At 46.5% G+C, this 25,057-nt stretch overlaps 2 protein-coding genes and 1 long non-coding RNA gene across 5 annotated transcripts in view; 1 reads left to right on the top strand and 2 right to left on the bottom strand.

Moving 5' to 3' along the window:
- The window catches only part of Rad54l2 (RAD54 like 2), a 63,122-nt gene extending 60,443 nt beyond the window's left edge, over positions 1-2,679 (bottom strand). Inside the window, exon 1 of the mRNA XM_042665936.1 lies at positions 2,566-2,679. The gene's annotated coding sequence lies outside the window, so the exon portion shown is untranslated. The remainder of the gene's footprint in view (positions 1-2,565) is intronic.
- Positions 2,680-6,892: 4,213 nt separating this feature from the next.
- On the bottom strand, positions 6,893-11,752 carry LOC122095561. 2 transcript variants are annotated; one of them, XR_006145176.1, is made up of 3 exons: positions 11,690-11,752; positions 10,404-10,526; positions 6,893-7,112 (listed from the first exon to the last, which is right to left on the bottom strand). It is a non-coding gene; the product is annotated as an uncharacterized LOC122095561 (long non-coding RNA). The 2 variants fall into 2 exon arrangements; XR_006145175.1 differs by lacking the exon at positions 11,690-11,752 and adding an exon at positions 10,616-10,950.
- Positions 11,179-25,057, top strand: part of Dcaf1 (DDB1 and CUL4 associated factor 1) — a 55,591-nt gene continuing 41,712 nt past the window's right edge. Inside the window, exons 1-3 of one of the 2 annotated variants that reach the window (XM_042665857.1) lie at positions 11,179-11,247; positions 18,017-18,134; positions 23,611-23,687. In XM_042665857.1, the coding sequence (XP_042521791.1) occupies positions 18,025-18,134; positions 23,611-23,687 (187 nt within the window). In that variant the 5' untranslated portion in view covers positions 11,179-11,247; positions 18,017-18,024. Of the gene's footprint in view, positions 11,317-18,016; positions 18,135-23,610; positions 23,688-25,057 lie in introns of both variants that reach the window. The other variant, XM_042665855.1, reaches the window with a different exon arrangement.

The raw sequence follows: 25,057 nt of genomic DNA, 5'->3' as shown, positions 1-25,057 counted from the left end.
AAACAAGTAGAGCAAAAAGGACTGGAGCAGCCGGGCGCCAGTGGCTCACACCTGTAGTCCCAGCTACTCAGGAGGCTGTGATCTGAGGATCGCAGTTCAAAGCCAGCGAGGGAGGAAAGTCTGTGAGGCTCTTATGTCCAATGAACCATCAGAAAACCAGAAGTGATGCTGTGGCTCAAGTGGTAGAGCACTTTCCTTGCAAGCATGAAGCCCTGAATTCAAACCCTGGACTTTGAAAAGCAAAACGAAATGACTTAAGGTAGAAAACTTTTAAAAGAGAAAAATCTCTGGAGAGAAATAGTGTGTAAAGCTTAAAGGGAAAAGAATCCCTAAAATAACTAGAATATTAGTACAAGTAAATTAAGAAATTACCTCCCATCTCACCAGAAAATGTGTAATAGTCTCCAGTTAGGCAGTACTTCCTAAACACCTAAAATAAATTCTAAGTAAACTCAAGAGATACAATGATTCTGACATTGGTTTTTTTCATGTGGGTTTCCCTTTAATTTCATAGCACAGCAACTTTTGCCTGAATAATATACACAGGGTTGTGGCACGCAGCTGAATTGGGAGTTTGCACACTGCTTTTCAAGGCTTCCAGTTGTCAAAGATGACAGTTTGTACAGACCAAGTTCACTGGAGCTGAGTGACACTTAGTGATCATAATGTCCCTTGAGATAACAGGGAGGCAGAGATGACAGTCACTAAGTTTTATTTTTATTTTTTATTTTTTGTCGGTCGTGGGGCTTGAACTCTGGGCCTGGGCGCTGTCCCTCAGCTCTTCAGCTCAAGGCCAGCAGCGCTCTACCACTTGAGCCACAGTGCCACTTCCGGTTTTCTGGTGGTTTATTGGAGATAGGAGTCTCACGGTCTCTCCTGCCCGGGCTGGCTTTGAACCGCGATTCTCAGATCTCAGCCTCCTGAGTAGCTAGGATTACAGGCGTGAGCCACCAGCGCCCGGCAGTCACTAAGTTTTAATAGATCTGATTTAATCACTGCCTGGTATTCAACAATCTAAAACTGATATAAAAAAAAATTCTCACACTGTTCTCTGGAGTCACACTCATTAAAACAATGGCAGGCAAACTACTGAAGCCTTTTAAAATTACTTTAGATTTGTAAGAATTGGACAGGACACCTCTAGAATATATATATATATAATATATATATATATAATTACAGTGTCTAAGTTTGCCTACCAATACAAACAGTAGCCACAGTGCTAAAAAGAACGTATGAGTCACAATTCAAAAACAAGGGAGGAAAGAAAAAAATAAAAAGAAAGAAAGCTTTGAATCTGAAGACGTTCCTTTCTTAAAATGTTGTTCATGACAACCACTGGCGCGCGCACACACACACACACAAAGAAGGGTCCACCTTATCTGCCACTCAGGAACAAGCAGCTCCCCCCCCCCCTCCCCACCTCTTCCAAGAGCCTCATCTCCCTCAAAAGTCCAGGCACAAATAGTTAGCTAAAATCTGCCAGCCAACGACAGGAATTCTGAGTCACCCACTCCCCCGCAGGAAGAGGTCACTCTTCTATTAAGAAGCCCACTCCACCAAGTTCACGTCCCAGATGGGCACTTCGACAACCCACCGAGAACTGATTTTTTTTCTTTTGTTCTAACCTCACCGGGCCACCCCAAAAACCCTCTTCTAAAAATCCTCCCCCCCCCCGAAAAATCACAACTCCCACACCGGCCTGACACAGCCAACACTAAATCCCCTGCACGCTGCTACTTCACGGTGCGGGGGAATCGACGCGCTTTGCGGGCTACCTGCGAACTCGTCACACCTAAAGAGACTTTCAGGGAATTGCTCAAACTCTCTTTCCAGCTTTCTTTTCCCCAACCAAGTCCGACCTCCCTCCCCCCCCACACCCCCATCCCCACCCCTCACCTTAGTTTGACAAATTCGTGTGTGTGTGTGTGTGTGTGCTTAGTAAGGGGGGGTGGGGTGGGGAAGGGGGAGCGGACGGACTTGGGACCAGGCACCCAGAGGAGGCCTCGCCAATTCCCAACCCCAGTCTCCCACTCCCCCCCCCCGCCCCCACGCACCCCACTCCAATCCCCGCTTCAGGATCAAGCTCTGGGGTGCCCGTTGTTATGAAAAGCGCCGAGAGCTCACGGACAACTTGAGAATTCTGGGGGCCGCTCGGACTCCCTTCCCGGGCTCCTAAGTCCTTCAATCTGTAAGCTTTCCACACACACACCCCCCACACCCCCCCCCCCGCCCCTAACCCCCTTCACACCGAGGTCGAGGCTAAGACACCCCCCACCCCCCCCCGTCCCTCCCCCCCCCTCCCGCAACCCACCGACCACTAGAGCTTTCCAGATCAGAACCAAAGCCCCTGAAGGCCCAAGTACCCCAGACACCCCCCCCCCTTCCCCGCATCTTGCTGCCCTAAGTCCGATGCACCCCAGAGGGGGGGGGCCCGGGCCGGGTCCCCATGGTTGCGGGGTCCCTGCGGCCCTGTGCGTGTGCGTGTGTGTGTGTGTGCGCGCGTGTGTGTGCGGTGGGGGGGGCGGGGAGGAGAGACAAGGGGCCGGCACCGGCTCCTCTCACCTTCCGTTCCCCCGATCCGGGCCGCACCGGCCCCCGCAGGACCGAGGGCCCGCGCGTTCCGCCGCGCCCACCTGGATGACGTCGGAGGCGGCGGCGGAGGCCCCGACGGCGGCGGAGGCGGGAAAGCCGCCAGCCAGGCCCCGGACGCCTCAGGCAGGCTGGCTAAGCCCAGCGTCGGTCTTCTCCGGCGGCGGCGCTAACAGCCTCCGCTGGAGGTCCGCGCTAGAAAGCGTTCCCCCCCGCCCCGCCTCCTGGTCCGTGCGGACGCACTTCCGGATGGAAACCACGTGTCCCCGAGAGGACAGTTCCGCTGTGGATACACTGGTTTAGAAGATCCTCTCTCCTGGCCCCTGGAAGTTCTTCCCGAGATAAGAAAGAGCCTAGGGCGGGGAGCCGGCGAGAGGTTGAGATCTGAGGGTTGTGGATTGGAGGTAGCCCGAGCAGGAAAGTTCAAGAGACTAAAAAAAAAAAAAAAAAAGCCAGAAGTGGAGCTGTGACTTCAGTGGTGGAGAGACTTGGGCAAAAGAAGCCCAGACAGTGCCCAGGTCCTGAGTTCAAGTCTCAGTACACACACACACACACACACACACACACACACACACACACACACACACACACCATGAAAAGCTCCTCTCTCTTCACAATTACTTCTGGGTGGTAAATTGTAAGATTAGAAGATATAGGAAGCCGGGGCGCTGGTGGCTCACGCCTGTAATCCTAGCTACTCAGGAGGCTGAGATCTGAGGATCAAGGTTCAAAGCCAGCCCGGGCAGGAGAGACCGTGAGACTCCTATCTCCAATAAACCACTAGAAAACCGGAAGTGGTGCTGTGGCTCAAGTGGTAGAGCGCTCGCCTTGAGCTGAAGAGCTGAGGGACAGCACCCAGGCCCAGAGTTCAAGCCCCACGACCTACCAAAAAAAAAAAAAGATATAGGAGGGGCTATCTAAATCTGTCTTCTTTAACATGATAAAAAAAAAAAACTTGGAAATTTTTATAAGTAGATGGATTGGGATGTAGCTCAGTGGCAGTGTTGGCTACCAAGTGCAATGTCCTGGGTTCAATCCCCAGAAGAAAAGAGAAAGAAAGAAAGGAAGAAAGAAAGGGGAGGGATGGAGGGAGGGAAGAGGAGAGAAAGAAAAGAAAAAGGTGCTGTGAATGTGGCTTAGTGGTAGAGTGCTTGTCTAGCATGCATGAAGCCCTAGGTTTGATTCCTCAGTACCACATACACAGAAAAAGCCAGAAATGGCACTGTTGCTCAAGTGGTAGAGTGCTAGCTCTGAGTAAAAGAAGCTCAGGGACAGAGCCCAGGCTCCTTGAGTTCAATCCCCAGCACTGGACAAAAAAAAGAAAGAAGAAAGAAAGGTTTGTTGGCAAAAGGAAAACCTGGATTTGGGATAGGTCCCACCCATCTTATCAACCCCAAGCCAGTTCCTAAGGTTTTAAGAATTGCTCAACTGAGGATCACGTGTATATTCACCAATCTCTGAAGTTGTAAAAGCCACAGATAGGAACTGCATATTTTAGGAAAATTGAAGTGCTGGCCAGCCTAAATATGTAAGACCCTATCCCCCAAATAACTAAAGCAAAAGTGTCTATGTATGGTTCAAGTAATAAGATTCTAGGCCCTAAATTATCAGTAACACAGTCTCTCTCTCTCTCTTTCTCTCTCTCCCCCCCCCCCCCACACAGAAAATCAGCTAGCTATTCGATAGGCTGAGATCTGAGGATTGTGGTTTGAAGCCAGACTTGGCAGGAAAGTCCATGAGATTCTTATCTCCAACTAACCGGCAAAAAGCCAGAAATAGAGTTGTGGCTCAGGTGGTAAAGTACCAGCTTTTGGTGAAAAAGCTAAGGGAAACAGAGTCCAGGTCCTGAGTTCAAGTCCAATACTAAATAAATTAAGAGAGGTTGAATTGTTATAAATGAAATTCTGGTAGAACCAGATTTTGAAGCTAGAGCTACCAATTTACAGCAAGTATTGGTTACACAAGAGAAAGTAGGTGCATTTACTTCAGTAAGTGACTGCTGTTTGGTGCTTTTTTCAGAGATTTCAATGAGGGAGGAGACCTTCCAGTAGATAGTTTTTCTGAAGGAATAGTCTTCTGGGGTTCAAAGATCAGGAGAGAATTTTAGGCTGTCTAGGAGACTCAGTAACACCCTCTAAGCAATGAAAGGATTTTCAGGAATGAATAGTAGGGAGGGACCAATGCTTCTCTCCTACTGTATGACCTTGGGCAATTCACTTAACCTCCCAAAGAAGGGTTCTTTATTTAAAAAGAAAAAAAGGCTTAAAATCTAGCACTGTTGGCTCACATTTGTAGTGCTCCACCAGTGAAGCCACAGTACCACGTCTGGTTTTCTGAGTGGTTTATTGGAAACAAGAGTCTCACGGACTTTCCTGCCTGGGCTGGCTTTGAACCGTGATCCTCAGATTTCAGTCTGAGCCACCCTTGCTGAGCTACTCTACTATTCAGCCACAACCCTATCCCCCACCCCCAAGCCCTTCCAAATGCATATATTTTTTTTGGGGGGGGGGGAGGAAAGGCTTTGGACTTTTGTTCTGGCTGAATGGTCTTGGATGTGTTAAGTTCTCTGAGCTTCACCTTACTGTTGAAACGGAGCATGATGCCTACCTCCTAGGACTCTTCAAAGAATGCTGTTTCACTATGTAGCCCGGCTGGCTTTGAACTCTTCATCTTCCTCCCTTCTCCCACTTGCTGGAGAGAACATTCTGAAGGCTGAACCTAGGATCTGGCACAAAGTAGTAACTCAGTTCCTGTCAGAGGTCTGGGTTGAGTGAAGAGTTCTGGCTCCAACAAGCATCTGTCATTGTCAGGACTGGCTTGCTGAATAACGAGTTAAGCCCTGTGGCTGACCTCGTGACAAAACCTCTGATGCTTCAGCACACTGAGATAAAGGCTGTGTGTGTGTGTGTGTGTGTGTGTGTGTGTGTGTGTGTGTGTGTGTGTGTGTGTGTAAGCGGTGTTTTACCTTCTCCCTTCCATAGAATGCAGCTGAGAGGGAACTATGGGACAGAAATGTGGGGAGGGAGCAGCCATAGTGGGATATGATTTTTTCTTTCTTTCTTTCTTTTTTAGTTATGGGGCTTGAACTCTGGGCCTGGGCGTTGTCCCTAAAGCTCTTCAGCCCAAGGTGAGCACTCTACCACTTGAGCCACAGTACCACCTCTGGTTTCCTGGTGGTTAATTGGAGATAAGGGATTCATGGCTTTTCCTGCCCAGGAACTGTGATTCTCAGATCTCAGCCTCCTGAGTAGCTAGGATTACAGATGTGAGCCACCGGTGCCTGGCTTGGGATATGCTTTTCTAGTCACAGCTACTTGGAAGGTTGGGATTAGAGGATCACTGGAACTCAGCAGTTTGAAGCCAGATTAGGTAGTATAATGAGACTCTTTTTTTTTTTTTTGGCCAGTAGTGGGGCTTGAACTCAGGGCCTGGGCACTGTCCCTGAGCTGCTTTTGTTTAAGGCTAGCACTCTACCTTGAACCACAGCACCACTTCCAGTTTTCTGGTGGTTCAGTGGTGATGAGTCTCACTGACTTTCTTGCCCAGGCTGGCTTCGAACCGTAATCCTCAGAGATCTCCTGAGTAGCTAGGACTACAGGCATGAGCCCCCAGCACCCAGTCTCTGTAAGACAATTATCTCCAGTAAACCACCAGAAAGCTGAAAGTGGAGATGTAGCTCTAATGTTAAGAGTCCTAGCCTTGAGCAAAACAGCTCAGGAGCAGCACTCAGATTCTTTGAGTTCAAGCCCAGGACAAGTACAAAAGAAAGTATCTTTTTACAGGCAAGTGGTTCTGGGGATCAAAATGCAGATGCTGAGCAAACTCCATTCTGAGTTTGACTATACCCTCTCCCTGGCTCTGATACATTTGTTACAATTGGTGAGTCTCCATCCACACAGCACTATTACTCCAAAGTCTATAGTCTACATTTAGGGTCACAGAGTGGCCAACTTATGAATTTCACACAAATGTTTCACTCTTCCATATAATATTTATTTATTTTCAAGATAAGGTCTCTATAGGTTAGCCTTCAACTCACAATCCTGACTCAGCCTTTGGAGTGCTGGGATCACAGGGGTATACCACTATGCTACAATCTTTTTTTGTATCAAAGTTCATATGCAACTGCTAAAGTTTCAGCGTAAACACAAAAATGTTATTTGGACAACCAGTGTCTTTTTTTTTTTTTTGCCAGTCCCAGGACTAGAACTGAGCCTGGGTTCTATCCCTGAGCTTTTGTGCTCAAGGTTAGTGCTCTAGTAACAGCTCCACTTCTGGCTTTTGGATAATTAATTGGAGGTTAGAGTTTCTTGGACTTCTCTACCCAGGTTGGCTTCAAACTGTGATCCTCAGATCTCAGCCTCCAGAGCAGAGAGGATGCCACAAGCAGGAGCCACAGTTGTCAGGCCCTGTGCCTCTTTTCCTCCTTTGTAGCCTTAGGGGTAGAGGGGTGTCTTCTGTAATCTTCAGCCTCAGGGTAGCCACACCTTCGACACTGAGATTGCCAATCATCTTTTTATCTGTAATACCAAAGGTGTGTTTAGTCAGACTTTGCTCCAGTCCTGGAATCCAGGACTGGATTTTAGCTCTTGACTTGGGAAGTACTGGCCCGTTGTAGCTAGGCCAGAGCTGTTCCACGTACAGCAATCAGGAAGCAGAATGGAGCCGGAACCGGAAAGGCCAGGATGAGATACATTTCCCACAAACACATCCCCTCTCACCTTTACCAACCTGGTCCCATCTATCACCTCCCAAATATCCTAGTGACTCAGGAGGCTGAGATTTGAGGTTCACTGTTCAAAGTCAGACAGAGCAGGAAAGTCCATGAGACTCATCGCCAATTAAGGACTCCTCCCCCTCCCCCCCCCCCCCAAAAAAAGCCAGAAGTGGAGCCGTAGGTCAAGTGGTAAAGTGCTGGGCTTAGAGCACAAAAGCTCAGGGACAGTTTCCTAGGCCCTGAGTTCAAGCCCTAGGACAGGCATGAGAGAGAGAGAGAGAGAGAGAGAGAGAGAGAGAGAGAGAGAGAGAGAGAGAGAGGGAGAGAGAGGGAGGGAGGGAGGGAGAGAGAGAGAGAGAGAGAGAGAGAGAGAGGAGAAAATGCTATAGATTTTTTTTTTTGGCCAGTTGTGAGGCTTGAACTCTGGGCCTGAGCTCTTCAGCTCAAGGCTAGCACTCTACCACTTGAGCCACAACGCCATTTCCCATTTTCTAGTGGTTCATTGGCACCTGGCAATGATATTCTTTTAGAAAAATCTTCCTTTATTAGCATCGATTAGATGGATAGGGAGTTTTATTTTGACACGTCCACATAAATGCATACAGTGTATCTTGGTCTCACTCACCCACCCCTCCGTCATTCAGTGCCCCCTTTCCCCAGGCAATTTCAACATTCACCTTCCTTCCCCTTCCCCTTTTACTCTCCCTTCTCCTACTAGTACTCCATCTCCAAAATAAACTCCCTTTTCTATCAGTGATCATAACAAGTCCTGCCCAATACTAACTGGTTGTCCTGGTAGTTCTGGGCCTGTGGGGAGGCAGCCAGCTTTGTGACTTCACAAAAACCTATTTTATGACTAGTCTGGACCTGGTGGAGCAGGAGCTAGGTGCAGGAGGCTCCTCTCAGGAACATCATGTGACTTTCCATAGAGTTTCACTCCCAGCTCTAAGGGAATGCAGAATAGCTGCTCAACGGTAAGAGCCCAGGATACCCTCTGTACCTAGAAATGCCTCTCCTTGATAGCTTTGGTTTCTAGGCCTATGTGAGTACTCCAGACACTATCTCAGAGGTCCAGGCCCATGGCAACCAGGCTTGTAGAGGAGCAGGAAGTGGTTACTCCAGGTGCTAGTGGTGCTGGATCACTGAATGGAGAGGGAGGGACTTTAAACCAGCCACTTCCTATTAGGCAAACCTATTCTTCTCTGGGATCTTTCAAAGTGAAATAACTGATGAAATGAGAAACTTGATCTGACTGGCATCTTCATTAAAATCTGCCCAGTAGTTCTCAGAGTACCTCCAAATGGGGTCAGGTCAGAGATCTCCAAATTCTGTAGAAATGTAACTGCAAATAGACAATGCCAAAACCCCAGAGGCTTTTGGGAGTTTGAAGGCAAGGTCAGTGAAGACATTATCCAATGCCAACTCCATTGTTGTGTCTTCCCAAAGAAATCTGAGGCAAAGTTCTGGGGGGTCAGGGCTTGGCCATTCATCCTTTTTCTGCTTCTGGAAAGCCCTGAAAGTATGACAGCTCACCTTTTCAAATGGGGGCAGTTTCTTTCTCAGGTTATACCACAAGAGAGGAAAGAATAGAGTGCATATGGTAGGATAGATTCCAGAGATACTCTATCATGAGGCCAAGAAATTTCTCTCTCTTTCTCTTTTTTGCTGGTCATGGGGCCTGAACTCTGGGCCTGGGCACTGTCCCTCAGCTCTTCAGCCCAAGGCTAGCGCTCTACCACTTGAGCCACAGCACCACTTCCAGCTTTTTCTGCTTATGTGGTGCTGAGGAATCCAACCCAGGGCCTCATGCATGCAAGGCAAGCGCTCTACCACTGAGCCACCTTCCCAGCCCCCCCCCCCCCCCCCCCCCGTACCTATCTTTTATGCATGCTTAAAAGTGAGTGTTGGCTGTGAGGATTGATATCTAAGGTACAGATGTGTGTGTCTCTGTATCTGCCATGTGCTTGTCTTGTGAAATGTGTTAATGAACTCACCTGGGATGTATGGGCAACAGGGAAAGCTGAGTGTTGTCCCTTCCCCTTCCCTAGGTGTGTGTGGCTGTGTGTGGGATTTTGACAGGGAGAGAGGGCTGCAGGAGTTATATGATGGAGATTCTTAAGGGAGTTGCTGTGGAAAGGCAGTGTGTCTCCGGCTTTGATTCCTGAGGCCTCCCTGGTGCCCCAACTCCTATCACCTACATGGGGGCCCTGGGTAGGCTTCCAAAGAGAAGCAGTGCCATCTGGTGACAGGCTGAGGCAGTGACTCCTGCTCTGATTTCCTTTAAGAGCACTTCAAAAGGCTTTAGGCAGTGGAGGACTTTGGAGTGACTTCTATTCTAGATGGCTAGACTCTAAACACAGAGAAGATACCTAAAGGCTTGAGCATTCTCTTCCTACTCATTTTGTTCCCAGCAGGAAAATTCCAATTTCTTTCTCTCTCTTTTTGAGACAAGGTCTCACTATTATAGACCAAGCTGGCCTAAAACCAGCAATCAATCCTTCTGTCTCAGCCTCCTAAGTGCCGGCATTATAGGCATGCACCACCACACCTGGCTTGGACTTCATTTTTTGGTCCAACTCTAAGGATTCATAACTCTCATGCCTATCCTGTGGGGGTAGTGGTGACAATGAACAAGAGGGGTTGTGACTAAAATACTTGGGTCAGAGGCAAATAAGCTGTCAAGTCAAAGTAAACAGCAATAACTCATTATTGTTACAGGAAAGGACCAGATAAACAGAGGTTAAGTGTTTTATGTCACAGGAGAAGGGATTGTGGAAAGTTGACACATTGATGAACTGCCATCACACATTCTAGAACTTGCGCCGTGCACAGCTGCTTCTCTTAAGTTTTACTTTAAGGAGGAAGATCTCTCAAGAAAGAGGACAATGAAAATCCATGGGGAATAGAATAAAGAGACTGAGCACTCAGGCTTCTTATGAAGTGAGTTGTAGAATCTGATCATGGTAACAGGCTTGTGTCTGGTCTTCTGCAAATAATGGCAGTGAGCACCCCATAGAAATGAACAGAAACGTGCAGGCTTCAAGACAGATAAGAAGTTACATCAGGTGGTAAAGTGAAGGAACATCCTACTCACCTGCGGTGTTTTGTTTTTTGTTTTATTTTAAATCTTCAATGTCCCCACAAAGGATTCTTGGGTGAGTCAGTCTTCTGCTTTTCTTGCTCACTGGTTGGTGATATTCAGCACATCATTTACTATCTAAAAAAAAAAAAAAAGACGGAACTTAAAACCTCCTGAATTCATCTGTGAGTCTTGGACTTCTAATTCTCTGCCTTCACATAGAATACCTGCCAGTCTATAACAGATGACATCTTGAATGGAAAGACAAAGAAAAACAAAACAGTGAATTCTGTTTAATGAGTAATTTGGTCTCTGATATGCTTGTGGGAATACTTCCTCTGATCCAGGTGTATTCTAGGGAGGATGGGACAAATAGACCACCACAGAACGTCCTCTGGTTGACACACAGTCAGAATAAAGTACTGAGAAAGTTATCAGTCGGCTTTGAGTCATGGAGTCCCTCACTTTTCGCTTCCGCCTTCCCAAGCAGCCAATAAACACACAGCAGTTCCCCGTTCCTAGAGGGGAAAACTACATATCCCAGGAGTCCACGCGCAGGGACGCGGAGAGTATAAGCCAATCAGCATACGGAACTTCACTTCCCAGGCATCCCCGGGGCTCTATTTATTTATTATTTTTCTCCGCCCTCTCCCTCCCCTCCCCTCCCCTCGGCGCTGGCTTTCTCTCTTGGCCGCCATCCTTGCGCCAAGGCGGGCGCGCCTGCGCGCAGGCGCGCGCGCGCGCGCTCACGAAGGTACGTAGGCCCTGGCGAGTGACGCATAATATGTGGGCCGCTCTGGAGCCGTGGTCGCGCTGTGTGTGTGAGAGAGAGAGGGAGAGTGCGGGACCTGAAAGCGGGGTGTGTGTGAACTGTGGCCGCTGGCGGGGTCCGGGGGGGGGGGGGGAAGCGGTGGAGCCGCTGGTGAAGGTGAGCGGGAAAAGGAGGGAGACGGCTCTGGCGGGGAGGGAGAGGAAGGAGCCGGCGAGGAGGCAGGACGCGGGGCTGGCCGGGCGGGAGAGTGGGCGCCGGGCTGGGGGAGGGGCGGCACCTGCTCGGGCCACCGGCGGGGACCAGGCCGGGGGTGGGGTGGGGTGGGGAGGGAGCGGGTGGGGGCCAACCGGGGCGGCTGGGCCTGGACGGCCTGACAGGACTTCTCCTCCGGATACCTGGGCCCGGGGGGGGGGGCGGGGCCTCAGTGTCTCTCCATTCCCACCCCCCCCCCGCGCCTCCACCCCCCCCCCCCGCGCCTCCACCCCCCCCCCCGCGCCTCCACCCCCCCCCCCAGCCAAAAGAAGCTTACCGTGAGTAACTTCCGCCCGGAGTTGTGGGGAACCCCCCCCCCCCCCCCCGCCACCCGCCCGCCCCTCCTTGGAGGAGAGGCGACTTTCATTTCTCTTGCTAACCCGCCTTTCCTCTCAGCTCTCCGTTCCGTACTTGTTGGGCGTCGCGGGTGGAGGGGGGGGCGGGAAGCGGGGAGGGGGGAGTGGAGAGAGAGAGAGGGAGGGCGGGGAGTCTCCATCTTCCCGCCGTGCACCGTGTGGACCCCCTTCCCCGTCGGTGTCTCCGCCTCTAGCCTCAAGTCACCTGGGCGGGCTTTCCCCTCCCTCCCTCCCTCCCTCGCTCGCTCCCTCCCTCCCTCCCTCCCTTCGGGCCCGCCTCGTGCCACCACCTCCCTGCATGCGCCTGGCCCAGGGACTGGGCGACGGGGCGGAGCTTTCTGGGCACTCCGCCCTCCACTACGGCGGATTTGGGAATGGAGGAGGAGGAGCCGGGGGGGGGGGGGTGTGCGTTGGTTAAAACAACCCGGAGTCAAAGCCTAGGTTGCCCCGCCCAGCTTCCCCCGGCCCTGGTTTGGGTCGGTGGGGGGGGCTGGAGGAGGGAGAGCAGTATAGTTTCCAGTCGGGATGTCAGCAGTCTGAACTCCGTCTTTTTTCCTGGACAGTCTACTTCCTCTTTATTGCAGTGGTAGTGTTCTTCTTCTGGTCATCTAGTGTATTGAGGAAGTAGTTTTGCAGTCACCCACCCACACACGCATGGCCCAGACCCCGAAGCCTTTTAATCCGTCCGCATGATTGACTCCGTTTACATGTAGCAAGTGTCCTTCTGTTCCAGCGCTTTGCTAGTGCATCCAACGAGAGGTTTACTGATGTCATCTAGAGCTTCCGTTTTCCAGTTTACTGGTTTGCTTCTAAGGTTTATCTAAGCGTGTGCGACTTTAATAGGAACTTAGTCTATTTTTTGCTTGATGTCAAGATTTGGGTTTTGCATGTAGTAATTCTTCATTAGGCATTCTCGCGTGGTGGTATATTTTTGGATGTTGAGAATAGGGAAATCATTATGTACTCAACATTTCAGGGATAGTTTAGTTAGCATAGTGTTTTTACTTTCTACTCTAATTGTTAAACTTAATACAGGAGGAACTGTGGTAGAATGAATGAACCAACATGTAGTGATTGGAGTTGGTTTATATTACCAAGTGAGTTGATTTGGTGGAGAAGATAGTTGTGGAAAGTAATAAAGTTATGATGTCAGGTATTAAGTATGTTTACTTGAAGCTCTAAAATTGGAATTTTCATTTTTAGTCTTGTATGGAGATTGGCTTAGAGTCTATCATAGATTCTATCACTGATTCTACCATCTTTTCACATGCCCCACCCCCTTTAAAATAAGGAAACGGGGAATGTGGCTTAGTGATAGAGTGCTTGCCTAGCATACATGAAGCCCTGGGTTCCATTCCTCAGTAGCACATACACAGAAAAAGCCGGAAGTGGTGCTGTGGCTCAAGTGGTAGAGCACTCACCTTGAGCTGAAGAGCTGAGGGACAGCACCTAGGCACAGAGTTCAAGCCCCATGACTTGGACAGTGCCCAGTTCCCTGAGTTCAAGTCCCACAACTGACCAAAAACAAAAAACAAAAACAAAAAAAATCTAGGACAGAAACAAAAATTTATTAGGAAAGTTACAACCCTAGTAATCTGTAAGAATGTTTCCTTTTTTTTTTTTTTTTGCCAGTCCTGGGGCTTGAACCCAGGGCCTGGGCACTGTCCCTAAGCATCTTTTTGCTCCAGGTTTTCTGGTGGTTCATCACTGGAGCTGGGCTGGCTTCCAACAGCGTTCCTCAGATGCCAGCCTCCTGAGTAGCTAGGAGCCAGCTTTTTTAAAAAAAAAAAAAAAAAAAAAAGAAAACATTAACACCTACTCCAGGGTGTTAACATTACCCAGGCTACTGAGTGCTGGTATTACCGGAGTGTGTGAACAAACTCAATAACTTTTTTTTTTTTTTTCTGTCAGTTGTGGGGCTTGAACTCTGGGTCTGGGCGCTGTCCCTCAGCTCTTCAGCTCAAGGTGAGCACTCTATCATTTGACCCACAGCGCCACTTGTGGTTTTCTGGTGGTTTATTGGAGATAGAGTGTCATGGACTTTCTTGCTGGGGCTGCCTTTGAACTGTGATCTTCAGAACTCAGCCTCCTGAGTAACTCAGCTTGGATTATAGGCATGAGCCATCAGCGCCCAGCTCTGCTCCTTTCCTTTCCTTTCCTTTCCCCTCCCTCCCTCCTCCCTTTCTTTCTTTGTTTCTTTCCTTCCTTCCTTCCTCTCTCTCTCTTTCTTTCTTTCTTTTTGCAATCATTATGTACTAACCTTACCACTTGAGCTGCAGTGTTACTTCTGTCCTCATCTGTGTATGTGGTACTGAGGAACCAAACCCAGGGCTTCATTCATGCTAGGCAAGCAATCTACCACTAAGCCACATTCCCAGCCCCTGTATCAGCAACTTTTAAAATTCACAATAGGTAGCATGTTATGCACAAAGTTTTGCACTTTGTTTTTCTTACTGGATAATATATTTTTGAGAGTTGGTGCAATAAAAAAATAACAACCTCAACTTTTTCCAGTTTTGTTTTTTATGGTGTTGGTAGAACCTGGACCTCTGCTATATCTCCAGTTCATTCCTCCATGATAAGAAGGCTGAGTGGCTGGGAAGGTGGCTCAGTGGTAGAGTGCTTGCCTTGCATGCATGAGGCCCTGGGTTTGATTCCTCAGCACCACATAAGCAGAAAAAGCCCAAAGTGGTGCTGTGGCTTAAGTAGTAAGAGTGCTAGCCTTGAGCTGAAGAACTGAGGGACAGGGCCCAGGCACAGAGTTCAGGCCCCACACCGACCAAAAAAAAAAAAAAGGCTGAAAGTTTTCCCCCTAAAATCAGAATCCCCTTCCCTCTTTCCTTCCTTCCTTCCTTCCTTCCTTCCTTCCTTCCTTCCTCCTTCCTTCCTTCCTTCCTTCTTCCTTCCTTCCTTCCTTCCTTCCTTCCTTCCTTCCTTCCTTCCTTCCTTCCTTCCTTCCTTCCTTCTTCCTTCCTTCCTTCCTTCCTTCCTTCCTTTCTTCTCTCTCTGTCTCTCTTTCTCCTTGTGGTGGGGCTTGTACTCCAGGACTCACGCTCTTGGCTTAGCTTTTTTGCTTATAGCTAGTGCTATCTATGGATCTTCCAACGATCTTTTCCCCAGAAATGGAAACTAGGGCTGGGTATGTACCTCAGTGGTAGAGCACTTGCCTAATATAGTCAAGGTCTTGGGTTCAGTCCTTAGCACTGAGAAAGATAAAATTAGTATATAATTACAAGGAGCTGTAAATAGCTACACTAGTCTTGAGAAAATAGGCACAGTTGGATAAAGCACAGTTCTGATTTCAAAACCTACCACAAAACTAAGCAAAACAATGTTATTGGTATAAGGATCAATATATACAGAAAAATACAGTAAAACTGAAAGTCCAGGAATAAGCTCTCACACTTATGGCTAATCAGTATACACTGTTGGTGGTAGGACCCAATAGTGAAAATAAAAGGTTTCTAACCAGTGCTGCTGAAATATTTGGATAACCTCAATCAAAAGAATGAAGTAGATCAGTATCACATACTATATGTAAAGATGAACTCAGAATGGATTAAAACGCTAAGTGTAAGAGCTTAAGACTATAAAACTTTTACACATTCTTGGACATCAAAACCCAGAAGTTATTTTCTTAATACTAAATCTTCTACTTTGTGAACACAAATTGTCTTTTCATTTATTTAGGTTGTCTTTATTTCAGAAATGTTTTGTAGTTGTCAGTGGGTAAGTCCTGTACCTTTTTGTTTCATTTATTTCTAAGTATTCTTTTTGGTGCGCTGGTGAATGAAATTGAAGCTTAGTTTATGGTAAATGCCGGTGACTCCAGCTTTTGGGAGGCTCAGAAGGATCATGAGTTCAAGTTCAGTTTGGACTATATAACCAGACCTTGTCACAAAAATACAATTCTGATTGTCGATTGATAGCATTAGACAAGTGATTACCCTGTAACTTTGTTGAATTTGCTTATTAGCTTTAATAGTTTTTACTTTTTTGTGTGTGCTGGTACTGGGACTTGATATCAGAGCCTTAGCGTTTTCACTCAAGGCTGGTGTTCTAATACTTTAGCCACACCTCCACTTTCTTGTTGTTGGGTGTTTTTTTTTTTTTTGTTTTTTTTCCTGGTTGATTGGAGATAAGAGTCCTATGAACTTTCTTTCTCAGGCTGGCTGTGAACTGTTGATTCTCAAGTTGCTATCTCCGGATTACAGGCTTACAGGCGTGAGCCATTGGTGCCTGGCCAGTTTTAGGTTCTTATCCTTTACCTTTTTGTGGACATTCTCTTCTCATTTTTGTTTATTATTTTCCAATCCTGGGGCTTGAACTCATGGCCTGGGCACTGGCTCAAGACTAGCACTCTACCATTTGAGCCACTTCCAGCTTTTTCTGTTTCTGTGGTACTGAGGAGTCAAACCTAGTGCTTCATGCATGCCAGGCAAGCGCTCTACCACTAAGCCACATTCCCAGCTGAGCTTAGTTTATTGAGTGTTAAATTTATGTTGTTGTTGCTGGTTATGGGGCTTGAACACAGGGCCTGGGCGCTATCTGAGAGCTTCTTTGTGGTCAAGGTTAACACTCTACCACTTGAGCCACAGCACCACTCCTGACTTTTGAGTGGTTAATTGGAAATAAGAATCTTGGGGAATTTTCTTCCCATTCTGGCTTCAAACTACAATCCTTAGATCTCAGCCTCTTGAGTAGCTAGGATTACAGGTGTGAGTCACTGATGCCTAGATAAAAAAATTAATGTTTACATATTTATTACTATAGATATGTTATTTTAAGTTTTCAGAAGACTATGCAGTCTTTCTTTTTTGTGCCAGTCCTGAGACTTAAACTCAGCACCTATCCTCGACCTTCTTTTTGCACAAGGTAGCTAGCACTCTTCCAGTTGAGCCACAGTGCAACTTGTGGCTTTTTCTGCGTAATTTATTGGAGAGTCTCACGGACTTTCCTGCCTGGGCTGGCTTTGAACCACAGTCCTCAGATGTCAGCATCCTGAGTAGCCAGGATTACAGGAGTGAGCCACTGGCACCCGGCTGATTGTTTGCTTACAGTGAACTTTTGCACTCCTTTTTGTGTGTGTGTGAGAGAGAGAGAGAGAGAGAGAGTGCGTGCGTGTGCATGTGCGTGCTAGTACTGAGGTTTGAATTTAGGGCTACATTTTCAGACCAATCTGCTTTTTTTATTCCCCTCCCCTCCCACAAAAATCTATTTTACATCAGCTAGTAATTCCTTCTGATATGGAAGTTTTTATAGAATGGTTGCTATTTCTATGAAAATACACACTTTGAAAGACAGGATCTGACTTTTGATCCTAATGACTACCTGGCAGAAAAGACTATGCTATATCAACCACCTAAATATTTGTGTCTCATTTACAGCACTCCTCTTGGGATGCCTCATAAAATTCTCCCATGTGGTCATTCTATTTCGTTTCTCCAAAGGCCATCCCAGCTTGTATATTTCTGGGTTTCCTAGTCAACCCAGCAACCTTTATACCTGTTTTCCAGCCTTATTCCTTTTAAGAAATTCATTTGTGTTTGAGGTTGGCAGCCCTGAAGGACTGTTGTTTGCATCTTTCCTGCTGGAAACAATATCCACTTTACTCCTTGAACAGGAACATATCTATCTTTTGTAGAGTAGTGCCTGTTACATGTAGTATTAAAAGAAAATAACTTCAATTTTGGACTTCAGAGGTCTAGACTTGAGAAGTTTTTGTGGGTGTTATATGACTGGATATAAGAAAGAGACCCATGGGTGTTGTCTGATTTTCAGTGGGGTTCTTAGAAAGGCCTAAAGGGGGGGAAAAAAAGGGTTAAGAAACATTTGATGGATAGCATCATACATATCTGTAATCCCAGTACTTGGAAGGCTGAGGTAGGATTGTGAGTTTGAGGCCAGCCTGGACTACATGTGGAGAGTTTGAGGCTATCTTAGGTTACATAGAACAGACACACCTCACACTCACACACTTTGTTGGGTCCAGTCCCCTGTCTCATTTGCCAAAAATTGAGGAAACTGGCTGAGAAAAGTCAGAAGACTTAAACATGATAGTTAACACAGAGTTTACCCTACTGTACCACAAATAAAACTATCTGAAGGGCTGAAGGATTAAGTTTCCCTTGGTTTTAAAATTATTTCTCTTGGTTGCCCATTCTCTAACTCCTCCTCACTTTTCCTTTTGTTGGAAGTATACCAGGTTTATTTGTCTGTGTTATTTATTGTTGTTTTGGCTTCCTTAGGCCAAGCCATGACTACAGTAGCAGTACATGTGGACTCCAAAGCTGAGCTCACTACCTTGTTGGAACAATGGGAAAAAGAACATGGCAGTGGGCAAGACATGGTACCTATCCTTACCAGGTATGAATAATTAAGGTAGCTTTTCATATACAATTTGATATACTAGTCTTTTTCTAGATGCATTAAAAAAAAAGCTTTTTTTTTTTTTTTTTAATGGGCATGGGGGCTGAACTCTGGGCCTGGTGACTGTCCCTCAGCTCTTCAGCTCAAGGCTAGCACCCTACCACTTGAGCCACAGTGCCACTTCCGGCTTTTTTCTGCGTATGTGGCACTGAGGAATTGAGGAATTGCATGCAAGGCAAGCACTCTACCACTGAGCCAACTTCCCAGCCCTATATTTTTAATGTATTGAAGAGGAAGCCCCAAATCCCCTTTCTTCAATCAATCTATTTATTTATTTATTTACTTTTTTGGTCAGTTGTGGGGCTTGAACTCTGGGCCAGGCACAGTCCCTGAGCTCTACCACTTGAGCCACAGCGCCACTTCCAGTTTTCTGGTGGTTAATTGGAGATAAGAGTCTCACGGGCTTTCTTGCCCTGGCTGGCTTTGAACTGTGATCCTTAGGTCTCAGCCTCCTGATTAGCTAGAGTTACAAGTGTGAGCTACCGGTGCCCAACTAATTTATTTATTTTAGTTATTTGTTTGTTTATTTTATTTGTCCTGGGGCCTGAACTCTGGGACTGGGCTCTGTCCCTGAGCTCTTCAGCTCAAGGCTAGCACTCTACCACTTGAACCACAATACCACTTCTGGCTTTTTTCTTTTTGCTTATGTGTGCTGAGGAATCGAACCCAGGGCCTCTGCATGCAAGGCAAGCGCTCTACCACTGAGCCACCTTCCCAGCCCAATATTATTTATTTTTAGAAATGGTTTTATTGTTATTAAGGTACAGAGGTGCTGCCATTTCATAAGTCAGCTAATGAGTACATTTCTTTTTTAGACAATGTCATTCCTTCCTTTACTTCTCCCTCTGATATTTTTAGGGTAGAGATCTCATGGCATAATCACTTTTTTTTTTTTGTTAGTGGTGGGGCTTGAACTCTGGGCCTGGGCACTCAACTCTTCAGCTCAAGGCAAGCGCTCTACCACTTGAGCTACAATGCCACTTCCCATTTTCTAGTGGCTTATAGGAGATAAGAGTCTCTCAGGGACATTTTTGCCCAGGCTGGTTTTGAACCGTGATCCTTGGATCTCAGCCTCCTGAGTAGCTAGGATGACAGGCATGAGCCACTGGTGCCCGGCCATAATCACTTCTTAAAGGTTACAGTAGGGGCTGGGAAGGTGGCTCAGTGGTAGAGTGCTTGCCTTGCATGCATGAGGCCCTGGGTTCCATTCCTCAGCACCACATTAGCAGAAAAAGCCGGAAATGGCACTGTGGCTCAAGTGGTAGAGCACTAGCCTTGAGCTGAAGAGCTGAGGGACAGTGCCTAGGCACAGAGAGTTCAGGCTCTCCCCTTCCCCCCCTCAAAAAAAAGGTTGCACTATTATTATTTTTTGGCAAGTACTAGGGTTTGAACTCAAGCACAATTAGATAGGTGGTCTACTGTTGAGCCATGCCTTCAGCCCCCAATTATATTTAAATAGCAAAAATGGATATGGAGGAAATTATAGGAACTTTTTTTTTTTAACCTTTACTGAATTCTGAATCAAAGTTTTTCTTTTGCTTTTTTCTTCTAATTTCCAGCCCTGTGTTCTCAGTTTTTGTAGGTTCGTCTCTGTTTTATTTTTCTTCCTTTTTTTTTTTTTGTCGGCCGTGGGGCTTGAACTCTGGGCCTGGGCGCTGTCCCTCAGCTCTTCCAGCTCAAGGCCAGCGCTCTACCACTTGAGCTACAGCGCCACTTCCGGTTTTCTGGTGGTTTATTGGAGATAGGAGTCTCACGGTCTCTCCTGCCCTGGCTGGCTTTGAACTGCGATCCTCAGATCTCAGCCTCCTGAGTAGCTAGGATTACAGGCGTGAGCCACCAGCGCCCGGCCCTTTTTTTTTTTTTAACTTTGGAAATCTTGCTGTTTCAGCCTTCCTAGTCTAGGATTATACGTGTACATCACCATGCTGGTCTGAAGAATATAGTCTTCTGAAAGTTTAACCAGGATTAAATGCTTTGTTATGTTCCCATTTCTCTTGATAAATGGGGAACTTGTGACAGAACCGGCTTTTTTTTTTTTGTGTATGTGTGTGAAAGAGAGCAAGAGAGAGCAAAAGAAAGTGTGTGTGAGTCCTAGGTTTGAACTCAGGGCATGGGTGATTTCCTTTAGCTTTTTTCCCTTATGGGTAACACTTTATCACTTAAGGCACAGCTCCACTTCTTGCTCTTTTTTCTTTTTTGGGGGGGGGTGGGGTGGGGTGGGGGGAAGGGTGGTTAACTGGAGTTAAATGTCTCATGGACTTTCCTGCCTGGGCTGGCTTTGAACTGTGATCCTCAGTTCTCTGCCTCCTGAGTAGGAATTCAGGTATGAATCCTGAAGTCTTAACAGGCTTTTGGTTTTTTGATTTTAGGAATAGGATTATTGCTGGCTGATGAAAACAGGATTTTAATTTGTTGAAATATTAAATATTAAATTTAAAACCCACTAAAAAGCCTATTGAATAAGATATTGATGCTGAGAAAAATCAGAAGACTTAAAAAATTCTAAATATTGTGAAGTTCACATATGTTGGTTGCATATGAAGGGAGGAGAGTAATGGGAAATACTGTTAGCTGTGAATTCTACTTTTTGCTAAAAGTTCTGACTTTCGTTTTCAAGGGTATTTTGCTTTCTTTGTTTTTTTCTTTTTTTTTTTCTTTTTGTTGGTCGTGGAGGCTGAACTCTGGGCCTGGGCGCTGTCCCTCAGCTCTTCAGCTCAAGGCTAGTCTACCACTCCAGCCACAGCACCACTTCCTGCTTTTTCTGCTTATGTGGTGCTGAGGAATTGAACCCAGGGCCTCATGCATGCAAGGCAAGCGCTCTACCACTAAGCCACCTTCCCAGCCCCTCAAGAGTATTTTGCTTTCATTATCATATTTGATCTTCAACTTTTTCACTTTGCTACAGTGTTCAGTGACACAAAGTAAAGGGCTATTGTTCTTTTTTTTTTTTTTTTGGGTCCGGTTGTGGACCTGAACTCTGGGCCTGGGCGCTGTCCCTCAGCTCTTCAGCTCAAGGCTAGCGCTCTACCACTTGAGCCACAGCGCCACTTCCGGCTTTTTTCTTTTTGCTTATGTGGTGCCGAGGAATCGAACCCAGGGCCTCATGCTTACAAGGCAAGCCCTCTACCACTGAGCCACCTTCCCAGCCCCAGGGCTATTGTTCTTAAGGAGATAACCACTTAGGAAGCAACTAAGCCTAAGAGATAAGAAACAATGCAAAGTATTACAAAATAGTATGTATTGAAGTGCTTAATCAGGCAGTATGGTTAAATATGATAGATGTTATGAAAACAAGTTAAATAAGCATCAAGTATTTGTTTTCTATGAATCCATTTTCCTTACTTTCATTACAAGCATTACTGAGAGCTTCATTGTTAGTCATCTGCAGAGCTACTAGAAAAGTTTTCATAGAAATGCATAAAGGGATAAGGTTTTTGTGTCATGGGTCAAACTAAAGTAGAGGATCTTGGGGCTGGGAAGGTGGCTCAGTGGTAGAGCGCTTGCCTTGCATGCATGAGGCCCATGGTTCGATTCCTCGGCACCACATAAGCAAAAAGAAAAAAGCCGGAAGTGGTGCTGTGGCTCAAGTGGTAGAGCACTTGCCTTGAGCTGAAGAGCTGAGGGACAGTGCCCAGGCCCAGAGTTCAGGTCCCACGACCGGACCCCAAAAAAAGAAAAAAGAAAGTAGAGGATCTTTTTTTTCTTTAATAAAGATGGCTTTACTGTGTAGCCTAGGCTAGCCCTGAACTCAAAATCCTACTGCCTGAGCTGCTAGAGTGTAGGAATTATAGGCCTATGTCACTAGGGCTCAGCTTTTTTCAGTTTTTGTTTTGTTTTTTGAGTCTGGTCGTGGGGCTTGAACTCTGGGCCTGGGCGCTGTCCCTCAGCTTTTCAGCTCAAGGCTAGTGCTCTACCACTTGAGCCACAGCGCCACTTCCAGTTTTTTTCTTTTTGCTTATGTGGTGCTGAGGAGTCGAACCCAGGGCCTCATGCATGCAAGGCAAGCGCTCTACCACTGAGCCACATTCCCAGCCCCTTTTTTCAGTTTTGAGATATAATTAATATAATGTAAAGTACTTTGCTTAATGGATTAATTTCTTTTAAAACCATCACTCAAAGTCAGGCATCAATGACTTATACCTGTAATCCTAGCTGCTCAGAAGATTGTAATTTAAGGATTGTAGTTCAAAATCAGTCTTGGCAGAAAATTCTATAAGACTCTTTTCTCCACCTAGCCAGCAGAAAGCTGAAATAGGAGGCATTGCTGAACTGGTAGATTACCAACTTAGTACAAGCTCTGTTTTGTACTAAGTCCTGACTTGTACTCTTTTGTGCTGTAGTACTGGCACACATACACCAAAAATAAATGCCCCAAACCACTCAAACCAGATGCAGGTGGCATATACCTAAAATCCTAGCCACTCAGGAGATTGAGATCTGGGGATTGTGGTTCAAAGCCAGCATGAGCAGACAAGTCTGTCAGACTTACCTTGCTAATTAACCAGCAAAAGACTGGAAGCAGTTCAAGTGGTAGAGTGCCAGCCAGGAGTGAAAAAGCTCCAGTACTGGCCCAGAACAAAATGAAACAAAAACCCCAACAAAAAAGAAAAAACTTGGGGCTGAGAAGGTGGCTCAGTGGTAGAGTGCTTGCCTTGCATGCATGAGACTCTGGGTTCGATTCCTCAGTACCACATAAGCAAAAAGAAAAAAGCTGGAAGTGGCGCTGTGGCTCAAGTGGTAGAGCGCTAGCTTTGAGCTGAAGAGCTGAGGGACAATGCCCAGGCCCAGGTCCCACAACTGGACCCCCCCAAAAAAAAAAAAAAAATCAAAAGCAACCCTCTCACCCCAAACCCGTTGTTGAAATTTGAGAACTTGAGTACCATCTCCAGATGACTTCCTCTTGCCCTATCCCACTTAGTATACATCCTAAATATAGTTACCCCCACCTTTTTTTGCTTAATCCTACGGCTTGAACTCAGAGCCTGGGTGCTGTCTCTGAGCTCTTTTTGCTCAAGGCTAGAGCTCTACTACTTTGAGCTACAGCATTACTTGTTTTCTGGTGCTTAATTAAGAGATAAGAGACTCAGGGACTTTTCCTTCCAGGGCTGGCTTTGATCCACGATCCTCAGATCTCAGCCTCCTGAGTAGCTAGGATTACAGGTGTGAGTCACCAGTGCCTGGCTCTTTCTCTCTTTCTCCCTCTCCCTCTCCCGCTCCCTCTCCTTCTCCCTACCCCCCTCGCCCTCGCCCTCTCCCCTCTCCCTCTCTCCCCACCCCCTCTTAAGTTTGTTCTGGTACTATGGCTTTAACTCTTTGCTTTTATTTTAAACACTTACTGTTTAACTGACCAATGGTGTTGGTGTATTTTTTGGTACTCTTGTTCAGACATGATTCCTTTCTTATTTTTGTGTAGGATGTCTGAATTAATTGAAAAAGAAACTGAAGAATATCGTAAAGGAGATCCAGACCCATTTGATGATCGACATCCTGGTATGATATATTCTCTTTAAGTTTAGGTTGTTTTTTTTTTTTTTTTTCCCCTTACAGTACAGTACTGGAGATTGAACTCATGGCTGCATGCTTGCTTAGTCAGGTACTCTACCACTTGAGCCATATTTCTTGCTCTTTCTTTTTGTTTTGAGAGAGGGGGCCTTATATTGCATAGGCAATTTTTTTTTTTTTTTGGATCAGTCATGGGGCTTGAACTCTGGGCCTGGGTACTTTCCCTAAGCTCTTCAGCTCAAGAAAAGCACTCTATCATTTGAACCACAACGCCCCTTCCAGTTTTCTGGTGGTTAATTGGAGATCAGAGTTTCTTGGACTTTCCTGCCCTGGCTGGCTTTGAACCACGATCCTCAGATCTCAGCTTCCTAAGTAGCTAGGATTACAGGTGTGAGCCACCAATGTCCTGCCAGGCCTCAATTTTTTTCCCCCTGGTCCTGGGGCTTGAACTCAGAGTGTGAACACTGTCCCTGAGCTTTTTGGCTCAGGGATAGCACTCTACCACTTGAGCCACACCTCAACTTCCAGCTCTTTGATGGTTAATTGCAGATAAGAATCTCACGGGCTTTACTTCCCTGGCTGGCTTTGAACCTCAGAGTTTTAGCCTCCTAAGTAGCTAGGATTATAGGCTGTTTGTACTTTATGATTCCATTCCATATATTTTCTTTCTGTGAGTTACTTTGAGTTACTATTTACAGTTTGATAAAATCTTTGTATCAGCAGCTCACATCTTGTCCTCATTCTCTGTTGTAGCCTTTGACTAAATCTATAATTCTAATACCCTGAGACAAAATGAAATAAAATAGATGGTTTCAGTTTTAAAAGTTCAACCATCCATCCTTCCCGTCCTTAGCTAATTGTTTTGCCTTAGACTGTACACTGCGTGGTACCTAGGTCATTTACCTCTTCTCCCTAGGAGCTAGAAAGTTAAAGTGGTCAAGGTCTTACATCTTTAGGATTGTTGATTGCTTAGTGGGATTCCCTTGCCTCATCCCCACCTAGAGTGTCCTTATGTGTTTGAGGTTGCATGGTACTGTTGTCATTGTAGTTGGAGAGATGAACTTAGAGCTCATCTTCTCTGGCCACCTGTTGAAAGAACAATCTTCCTGCTTTTCTGCAGTTGTGAATTTAAGGGTTTTCTTTCTCTTAGGCTTCTTTTTTTTTTATGCCTGCCCCCCTGGCGCCCCCCCCCCCCCCCCCCAAATCGTGGGGCTTGAACTCTGGGCCTGAACCCTGTCCCTACACTCTTCAGTTCAAGGTGAGCGCTCTACCACTTGAGCCACAGTGCCACTTCTGGTTTTCTAGTGCTTTATTGGAGATAAGAGTTTCACGGTCTTTCCTGCCCCGGGCTGGCTTTG

This window comes from Dipodomys spectabilis, unplaced genomic scaffold (genome assembly GCF_019054845.1).
Source record: "Dipodomys spectabilis isolate Male_0828 unplaced genomic scaffold, ASM1905484v1 ptg000360l, whole genome shotgun sequence".
In the NCBI taxonomy this organism is placed as follows: domain Eukaryota; kingdom Metazoa; phylum Chordata; class Mammalia; order Rodentia; family Heteromyidae; genus Dipodomys; species Dipodomys spectabilis.
The sequence above is the reverse complement of the archived record's forward strand: the minus strand, read 5'-3'. Positions and strand labels throughout refer to the sequence as shown.